Source organism: Acinonyx jubatus, chromosome F2 (assembly GCF_027475565.1).
Source record: "Acinonyx jubatus isolate Ajub_Pintada_27869175 chromosome F2, VMU_Ajub_asm_v1.0, whole genome shotgun sequence".
Classification (NCBI taxonomy): domain Eukaryota; kingdom Metazoa; phylum Chordata; class Mammalia; order Carnivora; family Felidae; genus Acinonyx; species Acinonyx jubatus.
In genome coordinates this window covers 55,171,901-55,196,454 of record NC_069394.1, presented here as the reverse complement: position 1 = coordinate 55,196,454, position 24,554 = coordinate 55,171,901, and the positions used below count along the sequence as shown (strand labels likewise).

The window sequence follows — 24,554 nt, the reverse complement described above, 5'->3', positions numbered from 1 at the left end:
TATGATATTACTATGTTAAAAATGTGTAAGGGCATTTTCTTTGCTTCTTAAAATGCCTCTGCCTACATTTACAGTATTTTACTGTTGAATTATTGAATAGTAATAAGCATAGAAACACATTCTAGTAGAGGAGACAAGTGTTAGGGGCAATATGGCAAGGAGTAGAGTAAGTAGTAACTCCAAGGGAGATGGGGAGAAAAAGAAGAGAACAAAAATGTGATTTGTTTGGAAAAAATTAATGGCAAGTTAATGTTTGGCTATACCTAATACAGTATAACCGAACTTAATTTAAATTGCAGGTTAACTTCTGTTGTTTGCATTGCCACAGACTAGGGAGTAAACAAAGCAACACAATTTTTGTGTTCCGCTATTTTGTATTAAATTCCTAATGATTTCTACAAGACTTTTTTTTTTAATAAATAAAAAAACAAGACTTGTCTTTATTTTCTCTGTTGGTTTGCACTTTAATAAGCTGACAAATGGAATTTAGCTGAATATTTATGATTAACCCTGTGCCGTAACTTTTTAAATGTTTATTTGAGAGAGAGTATGTGCCCATACCATGCACACACATGAGTGGGGGAGGGAGGGAGGAGAGAGAGAGAGAGAGAGAGAGAGAGAGAGAGAGAGAGAGAATCCCAAGAATCTGCACTGTCAGCGCAGAGCCTGACATGGGGCTCAATATCACAAACCATGAGATCATGACCTGAGCTGAAATCAAGAGTCAGATGCTTAACCAACTGAGCCACCCAGGTGCCCTAACCCTGTCCCATAATTTTAAAGGCAGTAGAGATTGTGTGTGTGCACATATGCACACACACATATACACCCATTTCCTATCAACTATTGTGCTGCCTTTGGAACCAATGAAATAAAGTTTTCAATCAAAAAATTATTACTGTCATGTAGACAAAAATCAGATATAATAGTGGGGGCAGCCACTGGCGAGGTTAAAAGCCACCCTAGGTGATTTATACACGCAGCAGGATTGAAGGTCTCACTTCAGCTGAAGCACTTCGATGGCAGTATAACCAAGCATGGCTCTATTTTCGTATCTGAGATCTGTTTTTTTTTATTCTTTTTTATTTTACTTGAGTATAGTTGACATACAATGTTACATTAGTTTCAGGTGTACAACATAGTGATTCAATATCTCTACACATTATGCTATACTCGCCACAAGTGTAGCTACTATCTGTCACTAAGCAATGCTATTACAATATCGTTGATTGTATTCCCTATGTTGTGCCTATTATTCCGGTGACTTATTCATTCCATACCTGGAAGCCTATATCTCCCACTCCCCCCCATCCATTTTGCCCACTCACCCCCACAACCATCAGTTTGTTCTCTGTATATATAGGTCTGATTCTGTTTTATGTTTGCTTGTTTATTCAATGGTTTTTTTTTTTACATTCCACATATGAGTGAAATCATATGGTATTTGTCTTCTGAGACCTGTTTTACTTAGAGTTCTTTGGCAAATGCTTCTATGTGTTTTTATACTATTTGGTTGTACTATAAATTATCAAAAGTTGGTGTGAATTAATGAAGTGATTTGCAAAAGTGAAAGCCTAGAAGATAAGCATGAGGTCTCCTAATTAACACTCAAATAAATTTGGATGACACAGACATTCTGGAAATTAGCCAAAGATGTTAATAATTCATAGTGCTGAAATAAAAAATGTTCTAGTTATGTCAATACAAAAGAAATCCTAATTTATACCACAAGGTAATAAAGTCTAAAAGTTTATTTGTTACATATTTAGTTAGTACCCTACACTGTACATATAATCCTTCTCTGAAATTTGGAAGACGAACAAAAATAGAAACTCTCCACCCTCTTGAGATCTCTTAGTTTCAGTTTACTGTAACTTCATAAGTAGTATTTTATTTATTAAAACCAATGTTTACCACTTTAAATAGTTTCTTAAATGTTACTAATAATGCAATTGAGTAATAATGATAATTTAAACTACTGATAATAGAGTTGATATTAGAGATGCTTGATATTGATAGCAAAATGATTTTGATAATCTACAAAATGTCATGAGGTTTTCCAGAATAACAACTTGTCTCCTAGACAAAAAGGCACTTATTATTTGTCTTCTCACCTTATAAAAAGTTACTAAAATTTGTATTATATCTTATTTTTAAATGTTTATTTATTTATTTTTGAGAGCCGGGGGGAGGGACAGAGTCAAAGGGAGAGAGAGAATTCCAAGCAGGTTCCACATGGTCAGCACAGAGCCATATGCAGAGCTGGATCTCAGGAACCGTGAGATATGACCTCAAGATATGAAATCAAGAGTCAGAGGTTCAAGCCACTGAGCTACCTAGGTGCCCCTAAAAGTCATATTTTAATATAGTTCTGTGTATTACCTCATTTTGAAACTATCGATTTATATATCCACTGTATATGGCATAAATATCACATATATTTCTCAATGGCTACATTAATATTTTCTTAATCTGTTAAAGTATTTAATGCATGTTGCTGTTCTTTAGCATTCACTTTTCTCTCTGGAGCCTATCCCACTGACTTCAAAAAGCCTGATAAATCTGAAAATCTCATGGTAATGTATGGAAAATCTTAAAATATAATGATGGTAGAGAAAAACAGTATTAAACATTGTGCTGAAGTTCATTCCATTAATAAAGAGATAACATTCAGACATATAATAAATATGAAAAACATTTATTATAATATACTGAACAGGACATTTTCAATAAAGGGAGATATTGAATACCATATAGAAAATTCATATCTGCAAAGCAGATGAATTGGCAATGATGATATATATACTTAAATATATGGAAACATAATCATAGCACCTGTTTTTCTTTTTGGCTGAAAAAAGGAGTATTGGAGTGCTTAAGTACTATTTCAGTTGGAATAGATATTTAGACATTATGCAGAAAATACTTGATTGCGGAAGAGCAGATATTAGCATGTGTGTAAATGTGGGTTTTCAATTAATGCATTTTCATTCATGCAGAAAGGAAAAGAATGCCAAATTACTTTAAATGTGGCATTGCGATACCTTAACGTGCCATTCTTAGACTTTTGCTGCTGCTGCTTTTCCTTTAGCATTTACCAAAGAATGCCATCTTGTCATTCATCTAAGTTAGAATTCTAGAAGCAATCCCAGTATTCTCACTGAAGGGCCCCCTACCTACCTTCATGCTCCTCACTCAAAAAGTCAAATTCCTGGCTCTCCTATACTAGACAGCTCTCTCCAATGCAGGCCTGCTTTTTCACTCCCTGGCCCAAGATCTCTGCCTCAGCCTCCTACTGAAGTCACTTCTAGTTCGTTGTGAGTAGGGCCTTTTTTAAAGATTCCTCAGTCCTAGGCAACTGCACTTTTGGAAGCTTCACATGACATCTTATCAGTTGTATTAAAATGTTTCCATATCAGAGGCTCCCAGGTGGCTCAGTTGGTTAAGCATTCAACTCTTAATTACGGCCTGGGTCATGATCTCACTGTTTGGGAGTTTGAGCCCCACATTGAGTCCTGCATCAGGCTCTGCTCAGACAGTGCAGAGCCTGCTTGAGATTCTCTCTCTCCCTCTCTCTGCCCGCCCCCACTCTCACTGTCTCTCTCTCTCTCTCTCTCTCTCTCACACACACACACACACACAATAAACTTAAATAAAAAAGTATCCATATCACATAGTCACTGTAATTTATTGATAACTAACTCTATGAGAGTTGAGCAACACTATAGTTGATAAGCTGCACAAATACTAGTGTTCAAAAAAACCAGTTAGACAAGTTTTTATCGCAGTATTGCAGATTTCTTTCATGTTTTGAAACCATTTTTTTAAGGTGTCAGTTTAATAAGTCCTTCTCAAACTCTGGTAAGTGTCCCTGGTAAGTGTCACAAGGCTGAACAGCCCTGACTGAGGTGGCTAAAGATGAGGACCATTACCTGCATGAGTAGACCAGATCTGTGGGAGCTGGAATGCAAAATGTTTCTAGAACAAATATAGAAACCAAGGAAGGGATGGTAGTGTCATTTAATGTGTGTATCAGATGATAGTATTAAAAAACAAGGTACTGTAGGGATGTTAATAAAATGCCATCCTATAAAGTAATGCCTCAAAACAGTATGTGAACTGTTTACATACTTTGAAAAGAAATATTGCTGACAAACCATCAACAGAAAATTAAGTTTCTTATGCTCTTAAATGGCATACTGGTTTTGTAAGTGGTTAAATTACCTACCAGTTTCATGACTTAATGTTTCCAGACCCTTGTTATTTCATCTTTAAATTGAGATAATGAGAATACTCTATTTGATAGAGTTGTTGAGAATTTAAATTATATAATTCTAATAAACTGTTTAGTATGGAATCTGGCAAATAGCTGATATTTTGTTATTACTGATAGAACACTAGTAAACAATAACTGTTTCATTCTTTTTATGGTCATTGTTACAACTTGGAGCAGACCAGAAAATACTACTGAGCTTGATTTGACCTTTCATTGTTATTTTGAAGATGGAAAAGTTAAGAATGAGTTATTTTGAAAAGAAATGTGTCAGTGTTCTAACATCCTTTCAAAAGTTAAATATTTATTTGATATAGAAAAAAAACAGTCTTAGTTCAATAAGAAGGTATAGATTTTCAAATTATCTTTCCTCCTTGGAATCATATAGACCCAGAAAAGGAGGAGAAAAGACAAAAGATTTAGAAAGTATTATATAACAAAGAACAGCACCAGCCCCAGGCTTTTAATGCTTTTATAATTTTGATGTGAATAACCCCAGGCTTCCATTCTGACATCAGTACTACCAGAGACTGTGTAAGACATAGTCAGTTTGATTAACCTCTCTCTGCTTTAGTTTCTTCATCTATAATGTGCAAGTAATATTACTTGTCACTTGCCAACCAGCAGTATTTCTTCAGCTAATTGACTGTCTCAGCAGGGATGTTGCAAAGATTAGCTGATAAATGATTTATAAACCCTTTGAAATATTAAGTAAATGATGTAAAAAGCTCTAACAAGAGGACAGAACAAATCATTCCATGCACTCATTTGCTACTTAATTATATATGTTTTATATATTAAAAAAAAAAACACCTTGAAAAAAGGTAACCCTCAGCACAGTGAAAATAGGACAGATTACTAGGAATTCGAGTGCTTTTTGTTGCTGTTATTTTTTTAAATCCTGTTATAATTAAGAATATACAGAAGAAAAAAAGTGTATTACAGGAAATGATTATAGTTCACCTCCTTAAATTTATGAAAAGTCTTCAAGACAGGAAAAGAACTGAATAAAAATAAGGAACCATGCTTCCTCAGCCTACTTTTACTATTGACAATGGTATAACCTTGATAATTTTACTTAACTAATGAGGATTTTGAGTAAGATAATTTTTAAAAATCTACAAAATATTTCTTATAGATATAAGAATATACAAAATCCTGTGCCAAGCACTGTTAGGGACTAAAAATTCAAAGACCCAGATCTCAGGAAAAATATAATATACAGAGAAGAGTGATATGAAAATAATTAAATAATAATTCTTGCATAGCGCCAAATTAAATGAACACTGTAATACATTATTCATTATACCTGGAGATGGGAAAAGGGTGTAGTTTATAAATTTGGTTTGAGAGATCACCAGGGTTTTGTTGTTATTGGGAAAGAAGGGCATTCTAGGTTAGGAAAACAGGATTAGAAAACCATAAGAACACCAGACATACTGCAAATGTTAGCTATGAATGAAACTTAATATGCATGAGAGAGGTAGTTGTAGGGAAAGGTAAAGTAGGTTGGCTTCAAATTCTAGAAGACCATGCAAAAAATTTTAACTATGTTTAGTGGGTTTCCAGGAACCATTGAAGATTTTTGAGTACTTTATGTTTTATAAAGTTAATTCTGGTGATAGTGGAAAGCATAAATTGGAGAAGAATATGTTTAGATAAGTAAGTAGTAAGCATATAATTCCAATAGTCAAGAAACAGATGATGAAGGTAGTGACCAGAGAAAAAATGGAAATGAAGAATGTAAGAGAGACATTGAATAGACAGAATTAAAATAATGAGGTTTGAAAAATTATTAGATGCAAAGATGAGATGTGAGTAGTTATTGGGATGGAGTAATTGAAGACAATTTTAAGATATCTGTCGTAGGTGGCTGACGAAATAGTGGTAATATACACTAAAATAATGAGAAGAATGAATAGTTTGGAGGTGGAGGTGGAGATACAGCAAAGGGATTCCATTTTGAACCTACTGAATTTGTGTTTTTGAAGACAATCATGGTGGATTTTCAATAGGCAATAAAAATTCTCAAGCTATACTTTAGAAAAATATCAGGCCCCCAAATTATAGATTTGATAGTCATCTATATATACAAGTGGCAGTTAAAACTACTGGGGTGGGGGAGCCTGGGTGGCTCAGTCCGTTGAGCGTCCGACTTCGGCTCAGGTCACAATCTCACGCCCTGTGAGTTTGAGCCCCATGTCAGGCTCTGTGCTGACAGCTTGGAGCATGGAGCCTGCTTCAGATTCTGTGTCTCCCTCTCTTTCTGCCCATCCCCTGCTCATGCTCTGTCTCCCTCTCTGTCAAAAATAAATAAACATTAAAAAAAAAAACTACTGGGGTAAATGGGATTACCAAACAGAACATAAAGAACAACAACAAGAAGAATAAATATTATTTAAGAGATAAGTGGGGGAAACAGCAAGATGAAATTTAAGGAAAAGACTATGGGGAAACTAACAGCAGTAACTACAGTAGCCAAAGGAGGAAAAACATTTCAAGAGAAATAACAATGTAAAATTCTGTATACAGTTTGATAGGGATGATTACTGTGAAAAACCTTGAATTTTGTGATTAATCTATGTTTTTTTTCTTTGAGAAAGCAGTTCTGGTAAATTGATAAGTAACATAAGTCAAACTGCAAAGAAAAATAGAGGAAGCAGGGAAAATTAGTATCTACCTCTTTTCCTATAAGTTTGGGAGGAAATGAAAGTAAAACAAGTGAGTGACTTAAAGAACATACGGCGTTAAAAAATGGAATATATTTTATAACACGGGAAGTGTAAGCAATTTTATAGGCATTAGAGAAATAGGGAAAAGAAGCAAAATTGAAGGAACAATAATGGGAGAGAAGATAGAATCAAAAACACCAGTCAGATATTAATGTTGGGCAAAAGACTCTTGAATAAAGAGATGGACAGTTTTGATGTGAGGATAAAGAAAGAGGAATTGAAGAAAATTATATAGGATGACCTTGATTTTTTCATAGAGTCATTAGGCAAGATTTTCTATGAAGAGTAAGAATTTGAAAGAATTTGAAATATAAATAAGACTTGAGAAGCACAGACAAATAAAGAAACTCCTGTTGTTAGGGATGATAAAGAGGTCAGCAAGAAATGAACAAAGGGATTTATGAGTAGCTTTGAGGTCACTTGTTGCCTAATTAGTGAAACTATTTCCTAAAGGAATATACCCTGTGCTTCTGGCTTTATAACACTTTTAGGCTTAGATTTCTCATTACAAAGTTTTGATTTGCTAAGTATTGTGGAAAGGAAAAAAAAACAGATTTGAATCAGACAAGAAATTAAGTAATGATACAAATTACTAGATTATGAATTTACAAAAACAATTTGAAAATTTGCCCATGTTAAAAAAGGAAATATATATATCTATGTTTATCTATCTATACAGAGAGATCTGTATCTCTCTCTATATATAGAACCTTGAATGAAGGCATAAGAGTAACAATTATCACATCACTAAGATCAGAGATGAACTGATGAACAGAGAGAAGAATGAGAAGAAAAATCATTAGTATCAAATAATTGGAAATTTTTTCAACTTGAGACTTTTTTTATATACTCAAAATCAGGGAGAAATTGAAGAACTTCCTACAATGAAGGTCGATGGCATAGCATCTCTAATAGTCAAAATCTTATTGTGAAAACCATCAAAAGACCTTCTATTCTTTTTCTCATATTGGGTAAAATGCATTCTAGCAATGTTTTGAATGTAATGAAAAGATCACTGCCTTGGAATCAGAATAAAAAATGGTTTGGCTTCACCTAGTTAATACATGTTGCCTCTTCTCTGAGATATAAATCAGTATATGAGATTACTTTTTGAAAGTATGCTTTTGATAGGACACTATCCAAACTCTTCTGAAGTGCAATACCTGTCCCTATTATACCAAATGATACTTTAGAGCATGTAATGTCATGACTTGGTGCAGAAATTAGAATTACACCGTAAGAGAGGAGACTTTTGTGGAATTTTTTAAATCGTGTCTATTTATAGAGCTGTGGTCTTTTTATTTCTTCCTTGCTGAGATTTGCTCCAAGTATAACTAGAATATAGTTCAATTCAAGGAAAAAGGTAATTGAGGCAGCATCAAGTTCTGGAACTCTGTTTTGAGCTCAAGAGACCTAGTCTGAAGCCCTCTGATTTTGTGAGATTAAGGGCTTGATTTTTGGGAATAAGCTACTAGAATCTTAACTCTGAATTAGATAAATAAGTAGTACCTTTATACAGGAAAAGAAAAGAGAAAAAGATGGGTAGTACTTAGCATGGAAATAAAACAGCTGATATTTCCAGAATATTTTAGGAATGAACAATTTGCTTGCTAAATTCTTCGCAAAATTCTTTACAATTCATTACAATAGAGTTTCCTTCTAGGAAACTTTCCTGTAGGTCTCCTAAACCCTTTCAGTCAGTCTCTGAGATACTTTCAGTAGGTTCACAAATTCAAAATTATTTTCATAATTATGATATTGCTTTTTTTATTTGGCAGACATTTGCACAAGTGGTGCAAAAGCATGGTGGGAAAAACTGCTGGCACCTTAGCACGAATCAAGTCAGCAACACCAAACTCCACTAGTAACCCTGGTATTCTTATACACCACCATGCACTCACAGTTAATATTTTATAAATACTAGATTTACCTACAGATATACTTGATGAAGCAGTAAAAAAATATTAATTTTGTCAAATCTTGGCCCTCGAATACAGATCTGTTGAATATTCTTTGTGATGAAATGGAAAGTCACATGAAGCATTTCTGCCAGGTACCAAAGTAGATGGCTGTCTCAAGTCAAGTACTTGGGTGACTACTTGGGTTGAGAGCTGAACTAGCCACTTTTCATAAATCACCATTTTTACTTGAAAGAACAACTAACAGGCAAACTGTGGTTTTTCAAACTTGGATATTTGGCAGAGATATTGTTGAAAATGAACAAAGTGAGCTTGTCACTTCAAGGGGAGCAAACTCCACTGTGTCTGTTGCCAATGATTAAATCTGAGCTTTCAAACAAAAATTATAATTTTGAAAAACTTATTATCTGTCCCTGTGACCTTGTCATTTTCCCAGTTCTTGAAGACTTTGCTGATGAGTTAGGTGGTGTTACCAACAAATGTGATATTGTACAATATAGTACCATTTGGCAATTTTGTATAACCTAGTGAACCAATATCCTCCAAATGACCAATGCTTGATATTAAAAAAAATATATATATATATATATATATATACACATACATATGTATGTATGTGTATATATACATATATATACATACACATACATACATATGTATGTATGTGTATGTATATATATATATATTTATTTAATAATCATAAGCAAAGATCCATTTAAAGTACAAGGTAGACAATAACTTTCAATAAAAGAGTATGGAAAGTATTTGATATGATTACAGATTCCACATTGCAGAAAAAAAAAATCCACAATCATCTGAAAAGGCTATTAAAACTCTCCTCACATTTCCAACTAAAAAAATCTGTATGAGGCCAGATTTTCCTCATATAATTCAACTAAAACAACATATTGAGACAGATTGAATGCAGAAGCAGACATGAGAAACCAGATGTCTTTTATAAAGCCAGACATTTACAAAATTAAGCCAGAGAATTGCAAAATGGAAAACAATGCCATTCTTTGTCACTAGTTTTTTTTTTGCTTTCAAAAATATATATTTCACTAAAAATATATTATTTATGGAAACATTTAATGGGTTTAGTATTTATATTTTAAATGAATTAATAAATATTTTTAAAAATTTCAGTTTTAATACCATATGGTAAATATGAGCAGATATAACCACATAAACAAAAACTCACTACTGTTCTTAAAAATTTTTGAGAATGTAATGGATATCTGAGACCAAAATGCTTCAGAAACACTAATGTAGACTAAGCCCTAAGCACACAGTAAACTACTCAGGGGCTTTTAACACACGTTGCATGATTTCATAAAGAACAATTGAGAAGTTATGTAATTGTATTTGTAATATGGGACAGGAAGAATTTTCTTTCTCTTTTAAACTTAAAAGAGATCATACCATTCATATTAGAGAGAAGACTTCAGTGCTTGCTGATGGCATTCTCTCCATTCTTTCTTCCAAGTCTGTGAGTCTCATTTCATGTGTCCCCATTTACAGGAGTAAAATTAGCATGTTATCCAGTCACCATTTGGCTCATGACTCAATGTCACTATAAAAATCATTTTAGCAGCTTCATAGGCCCAACTTCTTTTAGGATACACATCTGTGTGGAATGCTTCAATTTGTTTAATATAGGAGACGTAAGTACATACTTTTCCTATCCTCTTACAATCTGTCTAAATCTGTAAAATCTGTTAAGGTAAAATCTTTTGGTTTATTTTTGCAAATAATTTGTCCATATGATATTTAAAAAAGTAAAGAGCATAAACAAGGGGAAGACCAACATGAATCATGAATCTCAGTTCAGAAATCCATTATAGAAATGAAGAATTTTTAGAATACCAATATACTGTTTCTTTTGTTAAAGAGTGAGAAAGTAAGATTTTTTTTTTAAGAAGGGGGAAAGAAAAAGCAAGCTTGTTTCTTAGTTATGAATTTTTATTGGATTTTTAGATATCAATATTTGGAAATTTATGTTTTATAATTTAATTAATCTAACTTTAAATGGTGCATTTAAGTAATAAAATGTTTTCTCTCTCTCTCTAATCAGACTGTGAATATTAAAATAATTGGCTGTTTTGTATAACTGAATAAAAAAATAACATTTTATCTTGTTTGTATCCAGTACTACCATTTTGTGATATCTACAAAATTCTAATTAAAGCAACATAAACAGGAAACTCTACTGAAGCCCACTTTTGGTAAATTTTGCAGGTTTTATTCTGGTTACTTTTTTTTATAAGGCCATGTGTGCTAATTGCTACTCTTTTAAACATCTACCAGCTGCTGATATTTATTAGATGTTTTTAAAACTTTTATCATTATTTGGTAGGTATCAATCAGACATAATCATTTGGCAATAGGTTCCCCAAAATATCTAAGCAAAACTACAAGTCATTATACAGTGGAGTATTCAGTGTAAAAGATATTTCCGGTCTCTGATAGTCATAGCACTAAACTGAAGAGCTGTGTCTAAATGTTTAACTGAAAGAAAAAATAACATAGCTACCCCTGCATGTAAAAATAACTCTTTTTGAGCACCTAAGGGGAATTCACTAAAAGAAATATAATCATGGAAAGAGAGAGAAAAAAAAGAGAGTTCATAACATTTATATATTTTGTCTAAAAATACAATTGTATTCTTCATTCATGTATTTATATGTATGCTATTTGTCAGCTATTTTTCTTTTTACTGAAAAATAAGTCTATTGTCCGGAGAAATAAAATGTAATAAAAATAAAATGCTACTTTTGTGATAACTATTATTATAATAATAATTATAATGGCTACCATAATTGAATGTCCAGTACTTAGCGTATCAACCTAGTAAATATGTTTCATAAGTGCTTAAGGAGAGGAGAAGTTTATAGTAATAAACTCTTCTCACAATCATCATTAATGTCTTTCAATCCAATTGACAGCCATATATACACATTTTAAAGGTGAGCACAATATACATTTACATATGTCATAACCCTGTTTCTTATTTCATGTTCATGTTACTTAAGAGAATACCATGTGAAAATTCAAATTAAGTTGTTGGCTCCCCCCTTTATAAATAGAAATACTGCCAGGATCTTTTAATATTCCCAGATATACAAATCATTACACGGTATACATTCTTTTTAATTCACATCTTCTCATGGAAAATGTCACCACTTTTTTCTGTCTCATTCTTGACATTTCAAATCTCCTTCAAACTACTATTAGCAAAGTGAATAAGATACTAAACCCCCACAGGCACATGTATTATTATGACAGTCTACCAAGAAAAATGATAATGGCAAAAAAAAAAAAGGATTTTGTTGCAAAATACAGTACCTTTTTATGCAAAACCCATCAACCTGGGTTAAGTCATAGTTCTGTGTATTCTTTAGCAATCACTTACTATTTCTGGGATTTATTTTCTTCATCTGAAAATGAGGATATTTTTGCATACATCATAGCATTGTTATCAGATGGGAAATAATACCAGTTGTGCTTTTTTAAAAGCCTGAGTTTTAGGGGCGCCTGGGTGGCTCAGTCAGTTAAGCGTCCGACTTCAGCCCGGGTCACGATCTCGCGGTCCGTGAGTTCGAGCCCTGCGTCGGGCTCTGGGCTGATGGTTCAGAGCCTGGAGCCTGCTTCCGATTCTGTGTCTCCCTCTCTCTCTGTCCCTCCCCCATTCATGCTCTGTCTCTCTCTGTCCCAAAAATAAATAAACGTTAAAAAAAAAAAACTTTAAAAAAAAGCCTGAGTTTTAAAAAGCCATAAAGAGACTAAGAGTGAAAGACAGTAACAGTGATTGTGGGATGAATTTATTCCTGTAACTCACCTTTCCTGAAACTTTTATGACATAACATTTATTAGGTTGATGTGCATGTGAAACTCTAAATCATCAAAGTAATGTAGAACCTAGATACTGTGTTGGTTAATTGGTGGTAGAGTAGATAATGAAAATATCTTTATAACTAAATAACATTAAACTACTCCAAGGTCAAAATCTTTATCCAAACTCATAACTTACTCGCATACAGGCAATCTGGTAAGACAGAAAAAGTAAACTGGGACTTTCTAGACCTTCATTCCAGAACTTAACTAACTGTTAAGTGAAGATGGTCAGACCATAGAACTCTCAAGTCCTCAGATTATGTACATGTGAAAATTCTGGATTTTTAGGATTTGGTAATTTAGTATAAACAGGGAAGAGGGAGGTTCTCTGTGGCTACTAATGAAAGATGTAATATATTTCTTCTTCATTGTTCAATTCTATGCAACATACTTTTATCTAGCACTGACTTTGTGCAAAGGACTCTACTAGGAATTGTATGTAATTAAAACATTAAAATGTAGTTCCTGTCTTTTCAGAGCTTCTGATCTGTCTAGAAGAAGACAGTGCTACTTAGAATTTAAGTGCCTTGTACAGGCACAAATCAAGGCCAGTGGGAATGCCAGCTGAGGAGACAGGGGAAAGAAGACAGAGAGAAGATGGCATTTGGCTGAATTTTGAGGGCTAAATCCATTTCACTGAGCAGATTTGTTAGAGGAAGGCATTCCAGGTGGAATAACAGACTTGAGCAATACACCAGCAGAGAAGCTCTGGAGAAATAGTGTATGCTATTCAGCAACATACAAAGTATGAGAGCTAGTAGTTGAAGTTAAAGCAACAAAAGTGGGTTCTTTCCAGATTATGGAAAAACTCAGCTATAACCCCAGGATGAGCTTTTCCTGTTTTACAGAAAGTAAATATGAGTGACATCAAATAAAAATCAATATGACTTGGCAAGTTATTAGACATGGATATCAAGTGAGAGAAATAAGCAAAAGTATGCTCCAACACAGTGTATTGGTGAGGCCAGTTTACTCTATTTGTGTTTTGTGGTTGTCTTTTTTATTGAATTTGAAATGCTTATGCAAAACCAGGTGAAAATACCTATTTAGCAGGCAGTTGACCTTGTGTGTGAGAAGCCTGGGAAAAAGAGATGCATACTTTTGCATTATCCCTAGGAAGGAATCAGAAGCCTCAGGATTAGATGAGTTATTCAAGTTAGAAAGAAAAAAAAAAAAAAAAGGTCAAGGACTGACCTAAGTTCCTATAAAAATGTCCCCTAGGAAAAGAAATTTGTGAAGAATACAAAAGTCAAAATTGGATGAAACCAGGATAGTAAGATGACAGACTGTTTTATTTGTTTGTTTGTTTGTTTGTTTGTTTATTTCAGCACCTATCCACCAGGTGCCAAACCAGGATAGTAAGATGACAGATTGTTGTATTTATGTTTGTGTGTTTGTTTGTTTGTTTGTTTATTTTATATCAGCACCTACCTACCATGTGCCAAACATTGTATTAGGCTCTTTAGATACATGATCCACATAAATTCTCATAGCCACCTTGAGAACTAAGTATATTTATCCCAGTTTATAGATGAAACACTAAGTACAGGAAGATTAAATATAGCATAACAACTAAATGGAAAATCTAAATTCAAATACAGATAGCTATAATAATACTTATGACAATACCTATAATAATCTTGCCTCTGTAGTTTGCTGTAAGTGCTAGGGGAGAGTTTCAAGGAGAATGTAACTGACAATGTCATATATTATAGAGAGCTCAAACAGGATGGGCACTTGCAAGAAATTTTATAATTAATCAGTTACTTAATGTTAATACAGATCATTTCAAAGTAATGTCCATAAAATATTCTACATAAAAGCCAATGGAATATGGCAATTCTAAAGGTTTGTTCAAGGAAAATGAGAAAAATAAAAGTAGCTGAACCCTTGTGAGAAGTTTAATAAAGGAAAGAGATGGTAGTGCAAAGAGTTATAAAGATTGAGAAAAGAATGTTTGGTTAAATGATTGGTTTAGTTGTTTTGATTTTTGTTTTGTTTTGTTTTTGCTTTTGTTCTTTTTTTTTTTTTTTTTTAGTAAGGGGACTTGAACATGCTTACAAACTTACAGGAGAAATCCAGAGGAGAAAGAAGACTCAAATTATTGAGGAAAAAAAATTATGGATGGAGCAAGGTCCTACAGGAGGTGATAAGAAACAGAATCAAGAGAATGCCTTAGAAAGAGAGCGGCTAGTTCATTTAGAAAAGAAAGAATAGCGTTTTACAGAGAAATGTGTTTGAGACAGGAAGAAAGTTAAGAGAATTTACAGCAGATGTCCTACATTTTCTCAGAGAAAGAAGATGCAAAATCATCTCTTAAGGCAGGGGGGTATCTGGTTGTGTGGCCTGGGAAGCATTTGGAATCCTTCCCACAGAGAAAAGCATAAGGAGGAGTCAACTAGAGGTGAACAAAAGAATTTCTGAATAACCAAGAGTGTATACTAATAATAGAGTCAAAAATTTTCAGTTGAGCCAATTGGCACAATTTTGTAACTTTTTCTGGTAACATTTAGCTACCCAGGTAATGAGATCAGAGAAAGTGCACCATGCTGTTTTCCTAGGTGAGGCTTAGGAAAATCAAGGTGAGAGTAGGTCAAAGGGATTTCTTGAGGCTAATAAGAAGTTACATGAAATGGTCAGCAATTGATCCAGACTGGACCTAAAGAAAGCTAAAAAAAAAGTTAAAGGAATTAAAGATTTAACCAGTGTGAAGAACAGATTCATTAAGAGTAAGAGGGGAAAAAATGGTAGGTGGTTATGGCCACAAAGGGAATCTCCAAATTCATAATTTTAGAAATGCGATAGTTTTGAGTGATCATTGTTTTTACAGCTTCACTTGAGCTGTTATTAACTATCATGCCATTCAGCTGTCCCATTACTTATTAGAAAATGGAAGACCAGGAGGTTGAGTGATTTTCAAAAGTCACTCCATGACTAAACCCGGGATCTTTTGAGGAGCATTTTGAAATTTTAATAAAATAATAACCATTAAAGCATATTCCCTTACAAAATAATGGTAGGTATAGTGAGTGAATGGAAAGCAATGTTATCCATAATATAGTCACAGTAAGCATGTAGTATACATATATTTCCTATTTCAAAAGTGTATTATGCTATTCCTCCCTCTTTCTTGTTTCAGCTTCCTCTTAAAGAAGCAAAATGTAACTTTCTCCAGATTGAAAGAACAGCTCCTTCCTCAATATGCTTTGGGGGAACTAAACCTAAAAGAATGTGCTACTTACTGACTGCCATCCTAAATTACAGTGTAGATGGCATCAAGTTATTTCAGAGTGCCAGTGTGCATGCCCATGATGATGTATGGGGTCCACCATTTTTGCTTCCCCCATATTTCTTACATTTTGAAAATATTCCTTTCTCTTGACTATTGATGCGTTTTTAATCTTAAACTACAGTAAAATGTAATTGGAATGTTTAGGAATAGGAGGGAAATTATGTTATTTTCAGTTCTGTTTCAACAAATTAGTACAACAGAAGTTTATTGTTTTATATATTACTACCCATTCCTCTTTTGACCTTTAGGGAAGGACATAAATTTAAACAGAAAATATTAAAAGATTTGCATTTGGTGGTCTTCTGTTAATACACATATCATATTTTACCTTGAAAATATTTTTTGCATTAAGTCTTTAATTAAGTATGTGTATCGCAAGTTTGGGGAAACTCACTTTCATTGACTCCTTTTTAAACTTGAAAATTTTATTTCGAAGATTCAGTCAAGAAATATTATTATTCCTCTCAAACAATGACTTAACAAGGGGGACCATAAGGGAGCTGTTCTCCTGGACTGGGGGCAGTTATTTGGTCACTTACATTGATCAGACTTGCTGGTTAATGGTGCTAATAAAAAGCAAACTGAATTTTGGTCATTATCATTCTTAGAGTCTGTAGACAGTGTAACTTGCATTCTGCTTATGTCTAGGATGGACCACTTCGATTCCACCCCCAATTTTGGTATGCCATTGATCTCAAGTTCTCTCTGGAGTTGAAGACTGACTAAAGTGACATTAGAGAAGGAGAATTTTATGATCTAAACCAATACAAGTTATGGTATTCAGGCCAAATCTGCTCTTACTCCTATTTTTGCAAACACAGTGTGTTTATTACATGTATTTAGCACATTTACTTTGACTATTTTTGCATTATAATCACAAAATTGAGTAGTTGGAATAGAGACCATATAGCCCTCAAAGCCTAACGTATTTACCGTCAGGCCTTCACAGAAAAAATTCCCTGACCTTTGATCAAGAATTAAAGCATTACTTGCTTTTTGAACATGAAAGCAAGACAACTATTTAACATTCATATTGTAGACCAGTAAGCTAACAAGCATCTTTGTTAAATGTTATCATCGACCAACATTATATTTACCTATTAGTTTTTCTTTGTTTTGTAGTCCCTGCTATGTGGATATTTGTTAGCAATGACTGATGTGGAAACTACATATGCAGATTTCATTGCTTCTGGAAGAACAGGTAGAAGAAATGCAATACATGATATCCTGGTTTCCTCTGCAAGTGGCAACAGCAATGAATTAGCCTTGAAATTAGCAGGTCTTGATATCAACAAGACAGGTGAGTTGTTTGACACACATCTCTCTACGAACATGAGATGATTTGTACCATTTCACTGCGTAGGATTAAAACATGAAAAACTACCTTTGAAAATAATTTAGTAGAGTTATAAACAATCTTAGACAAGATAAAAGTCAGGGACTAATCCCTTAGTCACTCCTATTTCATTTTCAGTGACTTCTCTTTATAGGGTTCCCACTCAAATGCAGAATCTTTAATCTGATTTTACAAATGCAATGAATAAAGCACATGGGTTTTAAAAAATCCTAATCTTGGGGCACCTGGGTGGCTCAGTTGGTTAAGCGGCTGACTTCAGCTCAGGTCATGATCTCACGGTCCGTGAGTTCGAGCCCCGCGTCGGGCTCTGTGCTGACAGCTCGGAGCCTGGAGCCCGTTTCAGATTCTGTGTCTCCCTCTCTCTCTGACCCTCCCCTGCTCATGCTCTGTCTCTCTCTGTCTCAAAAATAAATAAACGTTAAAATTTTTTTTTAAATCCTAATCTCTATAAAAGCTCTGAAATTTCTATGTAGAATATTTAACAAAGTTGGAGCTCCTACCTTTGACAGTATTGGCCACCTATAACATTTCAAATAACCACTTCAAAGGAAAAGGGTCTCCAGGATCAATCCTATTGAGAATGGGAGTAAAATAGTTTGTTATATCAATGTCTTAGGTAATAAGATCTTTCAGTTTTCTTTTCTTAATAGAAAGGGTTTGTGGAAAATTTGTCTTATTATTGGGCCTTGGCGCTCTTCTTACCCAAGCAATCTAACTTTACCAATGGAAAAGTAAAGCAAATGTAGATGTCAAAGTACTTCTGAGTATTTAAATGAATCCCAATAGTTCTTTCATCCATAGCTTTTGCAAGTATTAAAGCTAAATGTGTTTCTCTGACAAATCTTGTGCAAAAATAACCTTTAAAATTAAAAGAGGAGTTCACAATTAAGGAACCACAGTGTTGTGTACGTGAAAAGTCAGCTTCTGACTCATGATAACTATTCAGTACTTCTTTGCTATTAGAATTTTTATGGCAGAGCTTTCCAGTTATTGGAAAACTGAGTCAGAGTATATGTTAATGAAACAGCAACATTACCCTAAAATACCTAGGGACAGTACTTTATTCAATGGCTAAAGGTCAGCAGGTCACAGATTGGTCTTTTAAAATTCAGATTGAAAATAAAACTTAACATCACCACCTTGGAATATACAGACCTATGTATACTTTAGGTTTTGTTGTTTCCCTATTATTACTACCAGAAGTTACTTCAGAAAGGATTTAGGGAATTATTGCAATTTGGTGGTATGAGGTAAGTAAAATTTTTTCTGTGGTCTTTGAGAAGTTGCTAATTAATTTCTTTTATAAGATTTATATTTTTATTTGTATATTAATATTCTATTCTAAGTAATATGCATTATTTTTAGCCACTCCCAATATATTCATAGTACAGTTACATTTCTTCTTTTTCTCCTCACTGAAATTGAAACTCAACAGCATCAAGACCTTTCTTATACAAGAGAATATATTAACTTGGTATATAGCAAATGAAATAATAAACTGATATTTTATATTAACAAATATAATAAAATAATTTTAGATTTTATATTTTTAAACAGTTTAAAATAATTCAAATATCATTATGCTTCTAAATGTCTTCTTTTCTAAACATTTCTAAGTGTTAATTGCCATTCTCCAGGCTCCTGAAAATTTTTCTGTTTCTTTTTAAATCCTAAAGTCCAGAATCAGGCAAAATATAAGCGGTAGTAACTTTTTTTATTATTCTAAGTACAAAGAACTAAAAATAGTAACTGTACAACACTGACATATAATGACAAACGAACTATCAGTAGCTGAGTATTGTAAGGGACTTCCTCTGTAATTCATGAGTGTTTCAACTTCTTTTTAATTTATACTCAACAATATTGCTGTCCCATGTTTACCATGACTTGTTAAAAAGCATCTATTTAGCCACACCTCTGTAATTGCAGCATTATGCTAAGAAGCCCTGGGAAGTGTCCCCAGACACCCAGAAATCACAAGCCTCATGGGAGCCAAGTTCCTCATCTTGTATTTATGCAGTCACTTTCATCCTTAAATATTCTACTGTCTTGCATCTGCCCTAATTTCACTTCATTCCTTTGGTTATTAAGAGCTTTTCCTATTTATCAAGTTCTTGTTGCATGCTTATCTACACATCTCACATTCAGGCCATCTGCACATCTTGGGAGGTTGTTCATTGTTGTAATAATGAAAGTAGCTTATGAACATGATATATAATATATAATGTAAACCCGGAGAACCCCTTTAGAACAGAATATATCTATATAAGAATATAGATATAGATATAATTTATGTAGAACTGCTTTTAATTTCTGGAAGTATGGTGTATAGTGAAATGTTTTGTGTATACTTGTTAAGAGTAAAAGAAATTGCCTTTCAACATTTCCATCTAAAGAAATGGAACAGTCCACTTACTTCTATCCATTTGAATTATGGTAACAAACATTTAGCAAACATTGATATAATTTACGTTATTGCAACGCCCAAAAATATTTTATCCACTAATATTTATTGGTTGCTTAATGATGAACTAATACATGCAAACATATTAATCTTTGAATCAAGGATTGCCTACAGCTTGTAAATTTGAACTTTAGATAAAATTACCTATGTGAAAAGAAAGCATTATTTAATTTCAGTGCTTGCTATGTCATGAGCTGAGATTGCTACTGAGGATGCTGGTTTTATTGGCATTGTACATATGTTCTATAAGGGCAGACCAGAGGCCATGATAACTGTTCAGCAAGGGACCGACCAGCTGACATAATGTCCTTTCATCCTCCACTGTTGCTTTTAATTTAATTAACTAAACCTCCGAGAAATCAGCTGGGTTATCAACAAGTACTATAAATAATAGAAAATGAAATTTTTAAATATTTCTTAAAATAAGACAGGAGTGAAACAGTAGAGTTGCTGCTCATTTCTGATTTCTGCCTAAAATCACTACTGATTTCTGCAATCTGTGAAACTATTAAGTGCCATCACCAGACCTTGAGATTTACTGGCTATTTATCAAAAGCATAGATGATCACTAACAACTATAAAAATTGAGATATTATTTTGTGCTGTCCCAAGTTCTTAGCACCAGAATTAGCCAGCCCTTGAAACTCTTATACTGTTTTCTTCATGAGAAATTGATCACCAATAAAATATACTTGTCTCTGTAGAATTTATGACTTTTTGAGTATTTCTGAAATTTTCAATATGATATATTAAGAGTTGGTAAATATAAGCAATAGCTTTTATTTGCCTTTACCCTTTTTTCATTGTTTCTTACAGAAGGTGAAGAAGATGCACAACGAAATTCCACAGAACAAAGTGGGGAACCCCAAGGGGAAGCAGCAAAATCTGAAAGCTAACACCCCACTTTGATAACTTCATCAACAGCTGACAATGTCTCAAATCTCCAGGCCTGGCTGGAATGAATTTGTTCCCAAGAGTGAAAAGGGGGGAAAAAAAGTGGCTGTGCTGCATTGTAGGAATCTGCTCATTGTCATATTAAAAATGGGGGCAGAGGCTGTGGCTGCAGACAGACTTTTCTCTACCTCTGTCTTTAGCAATGGTTGAAATCATGTGGTTTGTGTTTGGATGTCATTTTTGTATGGATCCTTTCACTTGACCATATGATAAAATGCTTGTAGAGAGTAGCACAGACCTAGATGATGATTCTTCCTGTAGCATCTGGCCCCTCACAATGTCAGAGGATTTAATTGTGTTTAATTGCAAAAGGTTGGTTGAACCCCAGAGTTTAAATATCTCTGGTCCAAGTATTCACCCAGTAAAAGAACCATCCAGAAAGCACTGTTTTTAGCATTATGTATCTGTGTGTTCCTGCTGTGTTATTTACACTGTTTTGTATTGTACAATATAGACACTCAGCACTGCCCCCTTCTTTGATTGCTTATGACAAACAAAAACAATGTACGTTACTGTGAATTTTTATACCACTCATTTTTAAAAGGGCTGCCTTTTTCCTTCTCCACAGTATGGTGGTGTACACAGGATAGATCACAATTTTTTTTAACTTAATCTTTCCCCTTGATTCACTGTTGATGGATTAAGTCTAACCAATTCATCAAGAGTCCTTTGCTTTATTAAACAGGCATTTGAAAATATCCATTAATGTGAATTTTACTTGAATTCAGTCTGTTTGGTGTCTGCACAGACCAGAATTCAATCTGCAAATTTTGTTTTATTTTCCATTGGAGAACTTTTCCCACTAATATACATTTAAAAAATTTTTTAATTATGAGGATTTTGGATAATCATGATGGTGGGAAAGAGAATACAAGATAATTCTAAGAACAGGAAATATTTTGTTCTTATGGAATCAAATTTCTCAGTGCTGTATGGTACTATTTAAATTTGGAGGACAACTTATCTGCATGGAGCTGTAACAGATGGAAAAAATTATCTTGCAATCATGTGGCCACCAATCACAAAAGTAAAGCCCTTGCATTGTGTTTTCCATGTCTTTTTTCAGCCCTATCAGATACAAATGTTATTATGCACTTTTTAATGTTTGTAAACTTTTACTAATAATTAGTGTGAATTGCATTCTGATACAATAATAATTATCATTAGAAGCTAACAAAATCCTCATTAATACTGGTGATAGCCTCTGCTGTGTTTTGACATCATGGTTCTTATGTGGAAAGTTTCTGTGAGCCGTGTAATCCCTCTGGTCAGTATTATAAAATCACTTATCGGTGGTAATAAATAAGGAACCAGTAATATGCCAGTGGCTCATGGATTACTGGACAAATAAGTAACAGGAAGACCCTTTATAATAAAGAGCCCGATTAATTATCCTTGAGGTCTTAGATAGAGTCCCATATGAAGTAGGTTAAGCAGAATCTCCATAGATAATCTCCATGGACATAGTGGGAACTCAGCTCTCCTCTATAGCTGCATATAGGATGAAATTTACAGTATGTTCCAAATGAGTGGGATAAGGGCATGGGTATCATTTGCCCTCAATCATGTATTACTAGAAAAAAATGTCCATAGGGTGAGTCTCTCAGAAAATAGAAGGAAGACTAAATATTAGAGTACTTCATTCTAACCCATTAAGGTCCAAAGTACCCAGTTAAAATTCAAATAAATCCACCTATTAATAATCTTACAAGTGGGAAAAGAGGTTCCTGAGGCTTTTTTAGACAATCTCTCATAGTCCATTTAAAACATCCAACCCATAAAATCACTCTTTCAACATCCTCATTTACTATTCTCATAGCTTTCTTGTGAATCTAGGTAAAGTTCTCCATCCTTAAAGTTGTGGAATTCCAAACTGATTTCATGTAGTTTTGTAAAGTTTTGGTAAGACTAGTGCTGAGTGTATGTGAAGAGTTTATATTCCTATGTGATATATTATTATTAATGCATGTGGTGTCATGCTTGTCTTTGAATATATAATAGTGTTAAATTGCAAAGTCATATGGAGCTTTTTGAATTATTTTGACCTCTTACTGCTACTTTGTCTGCTATATTCAAACCCACAGGCATTCCCAAGCTGGAAGATAAAAATCTACTTTTCAAAATGCCTACAACCTACAAATGTTGCTCAGCAAAAGTTCACAGTGTCTTCCAAATTGTACTGTAGTATCTTTTTCTTGCAAGTCAATAATATACATGGTATTGAATTTTTAAGGAGGAAAGGGTGGAAACTAAGACATTAGGTTTGATAATATGCACTTAATGCCTACTAACCAACTGACATTATGCTAATAACTTCTCAGCACATTTTCTTCCATTTAATTGTTTCTTAGACAATTTGATTAAAAAGGTAGTACTATCCCATTTCACAGATTAAGAAATTAAGTCTCAATAAACTATAACTTCTCCAAGTTTAAAAAGCTAATAAATGATGAAATTAAGATTTGAACCTATCTTGGTCTGTCTCCAAGGAGCTTTCTACTACACATGCCATAAAACTAAAGCCAATTTATAGAGCATATTTATTTATAAGGGAACATTTAGAGATGAAGTGGTTCATCCTCCATTGTTTTAGAGAGGGAAACTGAGTCTCAAAAGAGGGAATTGTCTTTCTCAAGGTTACCTAGATGAGTAATGACACAGATGTGACTAGATCACAGAAAATTACTTTTCTTAAAAAAAGAAATTCAATTAGAATTTATTTTTTGTGTTATACTTGCCCCAAAATATTTTTCTGGCATGCAGTCTATAAATTTAACATGGTTCAGATTTTTTTATGTCCCATGCTACTCGCTTTGTTTAATTAACTAGAAATATGTATGACAGTTTCAGTTTTTCAACTCATTTGCAATAAGTATGAACTTGTCAAATTTACCTTTTATCAATTGTAAACATCCTATGCCAACATATTGATATCATAATTTATAGAAATGTTTTTCCAATAGGTAATAGGCAGCCTTCAATTTTTAGGCAACACCCCCAGAACTGCTCGCTGTAAATGCCCTACACTTGAGTCTTACTCAGACACAGTAAAAATGCACCGTTTTAGAAGATGAATGAGATTGCTCTTTCTCTTCAGAGAAGGAATAAAGGGTAAAGAAATGTAACTGCCAGGTAGCCAAGCTTCTGAGTGAAGCTTGTAGTAACAGGAAGACAATGTATAGTTACCAAGTAAAAATAAGAAAGCATCTATGATTTATGATGTCTTAATAGGCCCCAAATTGTTCTTTAATTAAAGAGTGGCAGTCTCTGAAGTCATTGTGAGCTTGTATGACTTTTGTATTTAGTAATGTTGCATGCTCACATAATTGATATTAAAAGTAATACATTTTTTTCTGAAATGTGCATAGTCTATGAAGAGTATTTATTGAACATACACTATGTATTTGATCCCGAGAAAGTGCTGCGAGTGATAAAGGAGAAGTTTAAAGCCTTCCTGTGGTGGACATACCGGCATTCTAGCCTCTTTTTCTGGGATTTTACTCCAATAATTTTTACCTCCATTCCACTCTGGTGGCCCACTTCCTGGACTTCATCATCTGCCAGACCCAACTGTTAAATCGTAAGCCCCAATATCACTCCTATCGTTCTTACTTGCTCATCTGTAGGGCAGTAAAAGATTTTCAGTCAGAAGAAAGACCAGTGTTTATC

At 33.7% G+C, this 24,554-nt stretch overlaps 1 protein-coding gene across 3 annotated transcripts in view; it reads left to right on the top strand.

Moving 5' to 3' along the window:
- Positions 1-24,248, top strand: part of PKIA (cAMP-dependent protein kinase inhibitor alpha) — a 94,839-nt gene extending 70,591 nt beyond the window's left edge. For 2 of the 3 annotated variants that reach the window (XM_015083149.3, XM_027064341.2), the window contains 2 exons: positions 17,233-17,410; positions 20,748-24,248. In XM_015083149.3, the coding sequence (XP_014938635.1) occupies positions 17,260-17,410; positions 20,748-20,827 (231 nt within the window). In that variant the 5' untranslated portion in view covers positions 17,233-17,259 and the 3' untranslated portion in view covers positions 20,828-24,248. Of the gene's footprint in view, positions 1-10,457; positions 10,589-17,232; positions 17,411-20,747 lie in introns of those variants that run through there. The other variant, XM_015083148.3, reaches the window with a different exon arrangement.
- The last annotated feature ends 306 nt before the right edge of the window (positions 24,249-24,554 follow it).